The following is an 11,088-nucleotide window of genomic DNA, read 5'->3' as shown; positions in this document are numbered from 1 at the left end:
CTTGCCTCCTTCTTCCCGGGCCCGGAGAGCAAAAGCGGGCCTGTGGGAGAGCGAGTCCGCCCTTTTTTACCTCAGTCGTTCCGGCGGGAACTGCTGCTCCCTGCGGGGCTGCGGCCCGGTCGCCGCTCGGCAGGCGGCAGCGCGCATGCGCGGGACGCCGTTGGGGGGGCCGGGTCGCGCATGCGCAGGGCGGCGGCGCGCGGGAAGGGAGCTGTGCCGCCGGCGCCATTGTGGCTGCGGTGTGAGGGGCTGGGGCGGGCTCGGCCGCCTGCTCTGCTCTTCCTCCGCCCGCGCTCGCGGTCCCGTTTCCGCCTTTAAGCTAAATCCTACCCTGCTTGAGGGTAGGAAGGGTCTGCAGAGGGGCCTGGTCAGGCTGGGCCGATGGGTCGAGGCCAGTGGTGTGTGGTGGTCCTGCCCTTGGGTCACACCAACCCCATGGACGCTCCAGGCTGGGGGCAGAGTGGCTGGAGAGCTGCCCGGCGGAAAAGGACCTGGGGGTGTTGGTCGACAGCCATCTGGACGTGAGCCAGCAGTGTGCCCAGGGCGCCAAGAAGGCCAACAGCACCCTGGCCCGTACCAGCAGTAGTGTGGCCAGCAGGACCGGGGCAGTGACCGTCCCCCTGAACTCGGCACTGGTGAGGCCCCCCCTCAGGTGCTGTGTCCAGTTTTGGGCCCCTCACTCCAGGAAAGACACTGAGGGGCTGGAGCGAGTCCAGAGAAGGGCAACGGAGCCGGTGAGGGGTCTGGAGCAGGAGTCCTGCGAGGAGCGGCTGAGGGAGCTGGGGGTGTTCAGCCTGGAGAAGAGGGGGCTGAGGGGAGACCTCGCTCTCTACAGCTCCCTGAAAGGAGGGGGTAGCCGGGGGGGGTCGGGCTCTTCCCCCAAGGAACAGGCGATGGGACAAGAGGGAACAGCCTCAAATTGCACCAGGGGAGGTTTAGGATGGATATTAGGAAAAATTCCTTCATGGAAAGGGCTGTCAGGCATTGGAAGAGGCTGCCCAGGGCAGTGGTGGAGTCGCCATCCCTGGAGGGGTTTAAAAGCCGGGCAGACGCGGTGCTGAGGGATGTGGGTCAGTGGGGGTTTGGGCAGTGTCAGGTTGATGGTTGGACGCGATGATCTGAAAGGTCCCTTCCAACCTAGATGATTCTATCAATCTAAATGTGCCCAAAGTGTTGCTGCCCTTCAGTAAAATTTTGGGATCTGTTTCTGTGTTTCTGTGAATGCTTTAACTTCGCAGAGTAGTTACTTGGGCTCTCTGAGGACGTCTGGATTTTCTTTTAATAAAATGAAAATCATGAAAGAATTCCTATACAAGTACAAAGATGTTCACATGCAAGCTGCATCTGGTCTTCCTGATTGTTGTAGAAGCTGGATTTTTATGTAATAAGAAAATGAAAGCTCGATCGTAAAACTCTTGACTTTTTTTTTTTTTGATGAGGAACATCTTTATGGGAGAATTGCATCCATTGTATTGGCCGTGGGCATCTAAATCTTAAGGCAAAAGTAGACTGCATCTTTTCAAGAGCATTGTTTTGAAAATTGGAGTTGGCTTTTCTCCATTTGATGGGCTGCTCTCTAAATCAAAGTAATTAACTAAACTCAAGATTAACAGCAGGGAAATGGGCCTCGGAGCTTGGAAAGCATGTGTCATGATTGCCTTTGTGCTGCTTTTGGGCTGCTTGCTGAACTGTTTTTGCTGGAGAGTGTTTAGATTCAAGAATTAGTTTGTACATGATACTGGATACTTCGGAGGATGAATAATGAGAGCCTTTCTGCTTCAGTCACTAATTCCTATCCAGAAAAGTTTCACGGTGACCTTAAGTGCTGGCTGCCTCGTGGCTCTCCTTCTCCATCCTGCAGAGAAATCTGTTTATTGGCAGCAGAAAGATGTCTCCGTTACAGAAATTAGCATCGCTGGCACTCACTGCTCTAGGACAAAATGTGGTGCAAACTTCAGGTTTCCAAGCCAATTTAGGAGTGCTTCTGTTATGAATATGCAGACGAATAACTTTTGATAAATAGAGTTGTGTTTCTTAATGAAAAATGCGTTACCACCATTAGTTGCTGTTGATTGTTCTCGGGAGCAAACCCACGTGTTTCATTTCAGGTTTCACTGTCTGCCCGGGAGACAGGTGGATACTGGAAGTGAAGCGAGAGTATGTGATCACTGTAGAAGTTTATGACACAGACAGCACTAAAGTGCATTTATCTGATGTGAATATGTGTTTAGTTAAAACCAGCAGCTGCCAAAGGGAGTGTCATGATGAATTGTGTTACAGATACTTAGCTCTAATAAGGAAATGAGAGAGAGGAGGAAATTAACCCTTGCTGTGTTGTTAGCTCAGTCTCTTCCTCAGTCTCACTCACATTTCATCCATACCAGTTTTCTTGCTGTGTTACAAACCTCTACAGAATGCACAATTCTGTGAGTGTTTGTGGAAGGTGCATCGGGTTTTCCATGGAAGGGGACACAATTTTCACTGGTCTTCGTCATTTTGCAGCACCTGAGAATAACTCACCATTTTTCTAAGGAGTATTTTGAAGAGCTCCTCTCTTCTCAGAATGGGTCTTTCCATGTAGTTCAGGTCCTGAAAGATGGCATTGCAGGGATAAAAGCTGAACTGGTTTCTTTTATTCTACAGGTAAGAGGCAAAGGCAGTCGTCTTCAGATTTTTTTTTCTCTAGTCTCTCAGGTCATGTAATAATACTCTTGTTCACCCCTGTGTGAAAGGAACTGCTCTGTGGTTCAAGTTAGGCCATATTTCTCCTGCAAGAGCAAGTTACTCTCTACAAGGTTTTCGTAGACAATGTCTTCTGCAGTTGGGAGCACTCCAAGAGGCAAATCGGACTCCCTCAGAAATGAGAGAAACCAGGTGCTTTGATAGAAAGTGGAATTACAGCAGTGACTCCTGAATTTCCAGCTCTGGCATCGGAGCAGCAGCAGCTTTTACGTGAGCTGCGTGTAGCATGGCTTCTTCTTGCCTACACCACGTGGAGGTCCATGGCACACTTGCTCGTTGCCAAGTAGTGTTCTTGCAAACAATTTCCAGACCAAGTTTTAGAGTGAGGGTGTTTCGGGGACCATTCTCCATAGGTGAATTAGATGCAGTTTTTGAAGCTGATGAGTTTCAAAGCATAAGCAAGTTATTCCATGCCAACTGGCCTCAGCACCTGGGAATGTAAATTAAATGTGTTCAAGAACTACTATAAATGTAGCCAAAGACTCCTGTCTCTAATTTTATACAGAGCAAAATATTTTGGAGGCAATCCAGCATGTTACAGCGACATTTTGATTACCTCAAAAAAGAAGCAACTAATTGCTTATGTCCTAAGCAATCAGTACAAAATCCTCTTTGCAGGATTTCAGACCTGTTCAGACTTGTATCATGTGTCTAGTTCTGTTACCTGTCACTTTCTACCCGTTAAAAGCCTGAGCTTTCGCCTTTTGATGGTAAGCTGCTTTGCTTGAAAGATTGCTTCCACTTCCCCTTGTTTGTGGGATGGCTCTGAGGTTTACTCCCCATTCCAGTCAGCCACGAGCAGGAGGGGAAGATTTGCCTTCCCATCGAGCTGTCACCTTCTTTCCTTGCATTTCCACACCATCCCATGGAAGTCTTGTATCGACGTAAACGTCAGGTGAAGTAGACTATGGACAGGAAAGTCATGAAGGCCCTCTTGGTGTGAGCGCCTCTTCCAGAAGAAAAGGTAGTTAAAAATGTCTAGCCACTAGAGGCTTAATGAGAATCCTGACCACTGAATGGGCCAAAACACTCTCATTTTCCTTCTTTAGCCTTGTAGCAGTTCCGCTCCCACACTGCTCTCTGTTTAGCTCCCTCAAGCAAACCCCATTTTTTGTTGATAAAGTCACGTACTCTCTTCCTGTCTCCAGAGATGCCATGCTCCTATTCTCAAATGGTTTTCCTCTGTCTTCCTCTCTCGTGTCTTTTTGTTGTCTTGTTCTTTGGTCACGTGCTTCTGTTCCTGGGTCATTTGCTGTTCACTTGGCTGTGCATCATTGAAGTTCTCTGGGTTTTTGAACTGTTGACAGTGTTGTGCAAGAAGAGGCAATGAGCTTTTCCCCCTGTTCTTTGACAAGCTTTGTTCAGTAGTTACCTGGTAAATGATGTCCCCGTGTCTTGGCTGGAAAAATGGAGTTTATGTGGTTTTATTTGAGTTGTAAAAGAAGTCTGCGTGTTTTTCATTTGACTTCTGACAGTGCATTGTGAGATGTAATCGAAGTCTGAAAAGTACTTTGAAATCCTCAGCTGAAAAAGTTACAGGAGTGCTGCTGCTGGGTTTGGTTGGGTATTTGCTTATTTTTATACTGTTACTCCATAGCTAGGCTAGCACTGCTCGCGTTGTTACAGGAGATAATCTTGTGGTGAATTGTATGAACTGAGCCCAGTGAAGCTTTTCTTATGTCAAGTCAATGTAGTTGCCTACCAATGATCGATGTAGTTGATTTGAGCAATGCTTTTGGGCTTTTGAGTAGAATACCTTCTTTCTGTACATTTAGATTAGATATTAGATATTTAGATTAGGTATGCAGTCAATGGATCAATGTCCATGTGGCGACCGGTGACGAGTGGCATTCCTCAGGGGTCGGTATTGGGACCAGCGCTGTTTAACGTCTTTGTTGGCAACATGGACAGTGGGATCAAGGGCACCCTCAGCAAGTTTGGCAATGACACCAAGCTGTGTGGAGCAGGCAACACGCCGGAGGGATGGGATGCCATCCAGAGGGACTGGGGCAGGCTGGAGAGGTGGATCTGTGTGAACCTCATGGGGTTTGACAAGGCCAAGAGCAGGGTCCTGCACCTGGGTCGCCCAAGCACAAGTCCAGGCTGGGTGGAAAATGGCTGGAGAGCTGCCCTGGGGAGAAGGACTTGGGGGTGTTGGTGGATGAGAAGCTCCACACACTCCAGCAACGTGCGCTGGCAGCACAGAAGTCCCCCCCAGCCTGGGCTGCATCCCCAGCAGCGTGGGCAGGGGGGCGAGGGGGGGGATTCTGCCCCTCTGCTCCCCTCGGGGGAGACCCTCCTGCAGTGCTGCCTCCAGCTCCGGTGCCTCAGCACAGGAGAGACATGGAGCTGTCGGAGCGGGGCCGGAGGAGGCCCCAGAGATGCTGGGAGGGCTGGAGCCCCTCTGCTGGGAGGACAGGCTGAGAGAGCTGGGGGGGGTTCAGCCTGGAGAAGAGAAGGCTCCGCGGAGACCTTGGAGCCCCTTCCAGTCCCTCAAGGGGCTCCGGGAAAGCTGGGGAGGGACTCTGGAGCAGGGAGGGGAGCCACGGGACGTTGGGAATGGGTTGAAACCAAAAGAGGGGAGATTGAGATGAGATGTGGGGAAGAAATTCTTGGCCGTGAGGGTGGTGAGCCCCTGGGCCAGGTTGCCCAGAGAAGCTGTGGCTGCCCCATCCCTGGAGGGGTTCAAGGCCAGGTTGGACGGGGCTTGGAGCCACCTGGGCTGGTGGGAGGTGTCCCTGCCCAGGGCAGGGCAGGGAGTGGGATGATCTTTAAGGTCCCTTGACCTTGAAAAGCTGGCATTGGAAAAAAACTACCGTTAATGGCATATTTGATCTCGTACTGTGACAGCTGAGGGGAAGAGGTAATTGTAAAACCGCTGTTGCAGTTTGTTTCCCATTGTAAACAAGAGATGGGGCCGTTACAACTTGGGTGGGAAGCTGCTATTTCTCCACGTGTTTTGATTTTTTCTTGCTTTCTGGCGCCCCCAGGGGGATATTTTTAAGGGCGATGTTCAATCCATGAGAGAAGTCAACAGGAATCAGAGCATTAAAAGAAATCTCTTTAAGTTTTGTTAGCAGTTACCAGCATTGTAGAGGTGACAGCTTGGAAACGGTAAGCCAGAGTGGCAATATAACCCCCTCCTTGGTGGCGCCTGGAGACGTGGTAGGTAACTCTTCCCCGCTTGGCAAAAAACAGCCGAGCCCTTAACCACAGTATGGACGGTTTGTTTCAGAAGCAGAGCTATAGACTATTTCAGGCTGTTCAGTTTGCTCAGATGTCTCAAAGCTTAGTTGTTGTTTTATTTTTGCAAGACCAAGCGGAATTAGAAGTAATTCAGTTAAAAGCAATAAGAATTCATGTACCTGCCACAAAACTTAGAACAGCCACTGTGGTAGGTATTGTAGGCGATACTGAAAACTTCCGTTGGCCAGAAGTTGTGGAGGATTCTTACCCTAATAGGCTTCTGCGATGAAACTGCGGGTTTAAACCCTGAGGTACGTGTTCACTTGAGTGATGCAATCAGTAAAAAGAATTTCTTCGGTTCTCTAATTCAGCAATTCTAGTGTGCTAGAGTGGGTCCTACTGCTAGTTTATGAAACAGAAGCAACAGCCTTGTCCAGCTGTTGAGGCCGGCTGCTTTAGTCCCATGTACCTAATGGGAGGAATTCAAGTGGTGTAAGGGGCTAGAGCTCTGCGCTGAACCGCAGTTGGGGTCTGGGAAATGATGGTGTGCAAGTGTGCAGGGGAGGGCAGCAGAGAAATGCTACGGGGTGAGTGAGGACAAGCCGAGAAGTGCCAAAACACAAATGCCTGGAGTAGCAGTACTGACCTCAGCTGTGTTTTAGGTCTCAAATGAACGGTACTTACTGAAATGGCCTCAAGTTCTGCCAGGGGAGGTTTAGGATGAATATTAGGAAAAATTTCTTCAGCAAAAGGGTTGTCAGGCATTGGAAGAGGCTGCCCAGGGCAGTGGTGGAGTCGCCATCCCTGGAGGTGTTTAAAAGCCGGGCAGACGCGGCGCTGAGGGACGTGGGTCAGTGGGGGTTTGGGCAGCGTCAGGTTGATGGTTGGACTCGATGATCTGAAAGGTCCCTTCCAACCTCGACGATTCTATGATTCTTTGAAATTCCTTTACAGAAATTTGGAGTGCTGTCACATGCTTTGGGAATTGATTCATGGTGGGAAGAGGACAGGATCTTTTCACTGAAGTTAGTCATTTAACTGAAGAAGAGGAGGGTTTGTTTTGTATTTTAAAGGACCACAGAGAATATGCCACTGGTAATAAGTTTACGATGCACATGTCATCATTCCCCTTCCACTCCCAATTTTTAAGCGTTCGTGTTCAATTTCTAATGGCGTATAATGTGGCCTAATGATTTGTCAGCTCTTCAAGCAGGATTGAGACGAGAAGTCCAGAATACAGGAAACCTAAGATGACTTTCCAATCGCTGTGGTGATAATATTCCTCCTTTGCAGATGCCAGTCTTCACGGTGGGGCTGAACAGCATGCTGACTCCCTTTTCCTTCGGTAATGCCAACCCCAAACTCATATTCCACTGGTCGGTGAACAAAAGAGATGTTCCAGACCTTCTTCCTCGACACATGGAGGTATGGAGCAAACCACCGAGAATGGGTCTGAGGCGCAGTGCTGTGGCTGAAAGCATCAGGAGATGGGGCAGGCAGCATTTAGGATTCTCAACTGAGCAGATGGGCCTTGAAGGCTGTATGGTTCCAGTGCTGTCTCCCCAGTTGTTTGTAGTTAGTATATGAAGTGAAGGCATCTCACGCTCTTTCCATCTTTTCTCTCTCAAAATCCCCTTCAAAACATGCAAGCCTTTGCGGAAGATTTTGCATAAAACTTTTGACTCTGTAATGATACTGCTGTAATTTTCTTTACCTCCTGTATGTATGGCCCAGATGGAGACGCTTGAGATCGCGTGCCGTTAGAAACTTCTGTATGCCATATGGAAAGCAGTGGAGTCTGAACAGATGAAATCACATCTGTGCTAGAAGATCTCATCGTTAGGAAGGGAATCCAAGAAAAAGGAGGTTTTTCTATTTCTACACGTGGCACTGTCTCCTTACTAAAACTAGCCACTTAATGTAAGGACTGTTGACCTGTAGTGACAGCTGGGCTGTATCTCTTAACAGGTTTCTATTCAACTCCCATCAAAGAATAATGTCACTATGGTGGTGTATATGAAAGCAGCAGGCAGAGTCAGTATTAAGGTAATAGTGCAGTGTCTGAACGCATCTGCTGGACAGTTTGAAAGAAGAGGAGGCTGAGGGATGACCTTATCGCTGTCTACAACTCCCTGAAAGGAAGGTGTAGTGAGGGGGGTCAGTCTTTTCTCCCAAGTAACAGGTGATAGGACAAGAGGAAACGGACTCAAGTTGCTCTGAAAGAGTTACCAAGCATTGGACCAGGCTGCCCAGGGCAGTGGTGGAGTCGCCATCCCTGGAGGTGTTTAAAAGCCGGGCAGACGCGGTGCTGAGGGACGTGGGGTAGTGGGGGTTTGGGCAGTGTCAGGTTGATGGTTGGACTCGATGATCTGAAAGGTCTCTTCCAAACGAGACAATTCTATGATTATATGAAACTGTACTGAACTATTGGATGAAGTGCAAATCCTGGTAAGTACTGAGTCATAATTGTTAGGGAGATAGGTGTATTTCAAACAGAAGAAACTTGCGGGCAGCATGCACGGACAGATGCATCCAGAAAGCTTCCTTCCAGGTGTAGACGTTGGGCAAACCCGCGTAAAGAGGTTTACACCTCCTTTTGTTCATGACTGTTTTTTTCTGTTGATCAATAACAGGTTTTCTTTCACTCCTGACTTAGAGCTGTTGTTAATCCAGATTTAAAAAAAAATTCCCTGTGTAATAATTTCTTTTTGTTCTGCCTGTAGGTATTTGATAAGCCGCTGCTGTTCTCTCCTGTGTTTTCCACTGAAGGAATTTTGATCTCCACGAATTCTCAACTCAAGCTGTACACAAAACAGGTAGGCGAAGAAAGGAAAAACCAGAATGCAGAGACAGTTCATGATGTGTTTCTCTCCTGTTAGTGCCTGAAGCTGTCTGTCAGCTTATTTTTCCCGTGCTAAAATGCTCAGCAGGGACTTGCAGACTTCCTGCTGCCTGACTGAGAATTTGAGGCATGCTCAGTTTCAAATTTCTGTCTAAAAAGGCTCTATTAAGCATAGTTCAATACAGAGCAGAAAACGGTACTCAAATTTTAAAGGGATAGCTCTGTACTGGTGAAACTTTCACTGCTGAGCATTGACAGGCGGAGCAACATGATTAATCTGAGAAAATGAACTCGACCTACAGGAGCAGATCTCTTGAATGTACGTAGGTCGTGGTGCCTGCTTCTATCATTCTTTTTGGCTTGGTGGGTTTACACTGCCAGCTTCTGGGGAATCTCCTGGGTTGCTCCAGGGGCTGTGTGTTGGAGTGATTACTGAGCGGGGCTGCCGTTTAACAAATCCATTCAATAAAATGTTCTTTTGTGGTGCTCTGTCTGTTGGCATGAGGCTGAAGCCATAGACTTGATGCCATTCCCTGATCTCCTGCCACCATTGAACCCGTGAGTCAGTAGTTTGGTGTGGTATTGAACTAGAAGAACTTCAAAAGCAGCATCCTGAATACATGGTTGGTTGTCAGGGAAAAAGCATTAGCTGATGATGTTTCCTGTCTTTTTTTTTTTTTACCTTACAGTGGCCTTCCAGTATCTGAAGCGGCCTACAAGAAAGCTGTCGAGGGACTTATTACAAGGGCGTATTGTGATAGGACGAGGGGTAATGGCTTCAAACTGAGAGGGGAGATTTAGATGAGCTACAAGGAAGAAATTCTTGGCTGTGAGGGCGGTGAGCCCCTGGCCCAGGTTGCCCAGAGAAGCTGTGGCTGCCCCATCCCTGGAGGGGTTCAAGGCCAGGTTGGATGGGACTTGGAGCCACCTGGGCTGGTGGGAGGTGTCCCTGCCCAGGGCAGGGGGTGGCACTGGATGTTTTTTGAGGTCCCTTTCAATCTAAATCATTCTATGATTCTATGATTTAGTGGCCACCACTGTGAGTGAAACAAACCGCCAGACTATCAAAGTCTAACAGACCTCGTTCACTTTTGTTCTTCACTAAGGGAAGGGGCTGCATCTCTCAGCTTTCACGTGTTGCAGTGTTACCCAGCTCTTCTGTCCTTGAGGAACATCACTGCGGTCTCCTGAGAGCTGGAGCCATCACAGGCATTGCAGTGTTAGAAGGGACTTCTTGAGAAGTTTTTGGAGTCAGACAGACGATCGCAATGGAGCAGTCTGCTGAGAATGCATTTGGTTTGAATGTTACCAAGTATTGTAGGGTTAAAAATAGTTTGTAGTAGCCTAACCTATTTTGTTCTCATGGACCATGATAGTTTTGAGACAGTGATCATCAAATGTGGTCAGAGAGATTCAGAAAGTACATTTTTTTTGTCCCTTGAGTGCAAGAAAAAGATTATGAAGCTGGAGAGAGTCCGGCAGAGACCCCAGCCCCTGGCTGGTGCTGGTGTTGTCAGAGGTGTGTGAGTAGTTGATAGACCAGGAGGCACCTGGCTGGGGCTGGCACTTGCGATGCCGCCTGTGCCTTTCTGTGAGGTAAGGCTGGAACAGGCTGCGGCTTGTGCAGCTCCCTGTGGTGTCTACTGGTGGCTCTGCAGCCATGAGGGCAGGAGCAGGGCCCTGGCTTGTGCAGGTGCCGGTGATGTCCCATGATGCCAGGTAGGGTGTAGGGCCAGAGGTGGCCCCCAGGATGTGCATCGAAGATGATTAAGGGATTGGAACACCTTTCTTACGATGAACGGCTGAAGGATTTGGGTCTCTTCACCCTGGAAAAAAGACGACTGAGGGGGGATCTTACCAACGCTTATAAATACTCAAAGGGTGGGTGTCAGGAGGATGGGGCCAGGCTCTTTTCAGTGGTGCCTGGTGACAGGACAAGAGGTAACAGGCACAAACTTGACCATGGGAAGTTCCATCTCAACATGAGGAGGAACTTCTTTCCTGTGAGGGTGGCAGAGCCCTGGCACAGGCTGCCCAGAGAGGTGGGGGAGTCTCCGTCTCTGGAGACATCCCAACCCCGCCTGGACGCGTTCCTGTGCCACCTGCTCTGGGTGACCCTGTTCTGGCCGGGGGTTGGACTAGATGATCTCCAGAGGTCCCTTCCAACTCTACGATTCTGTGCTCTCCTCTGATGACACTGGTGGCACTGTAGGGCAGGAGCAGGCCCCTGGCTTGTGCAGGTGCTTGTGATGTCACCTGTACCTGCGCAGGTGATGGGGCTGGAGCAGGAACGTTCCTTGCGCAGCTCATTATGATGT

General features: G+C 49.1%; 1 protein-coding gene across 1 annotated transcript; it reads left to right on the top strand.

Annotated features, from left to right (window-relative positions):
• The first annotated feature begins 213 nt into the window (after positions 1–213).
• LOC128900959 (nuclear pore membrane glycoprotein 210-like) lies at positions 214–9,594 on the top strand. Its single transcript, XM_054182662.1, has 4 exons — positions 214–635; positions 7,222–7,353; positions 8,652–8,744; positions 9,460–9,594. The coding sequence occupies exons 2-4, from the start codon at positions 7,222–7,224 to the stop codon at positions 9,475–9,477; spliced, it is 243 nt and encodes an 80-aa protein (XP_054038637.1). The 5' UTR covers positions 214–635; the 3' UTR covers positions 9,478–9,594.
• The last annotated feature ends 1,494 nt before the right edge of the window (positions 9,595–11,088 follow it).

The sequence above is a fragment of the Rissa tridactyla genome, chromosome 23, assembly GCF_028500815.1.
Source record: "Rissa tridactyla isolate bRisTri1 chromosome 23, bRisTri1.patW.cur.20221130, whole genome shotgun sequence".
In the NCBI taxonomy this organism is placed as follows: Eukaryota; Metazoa; Chordata; class Aves; order Charadriiformes; family Laridae; genus Rissa; species Rissa tridactyla.
The sequence above is the reverse complement of the archived record's forward strand: the minus strand, read 5'-3'. Positions and strand labels throughout refer to the sequence as shown.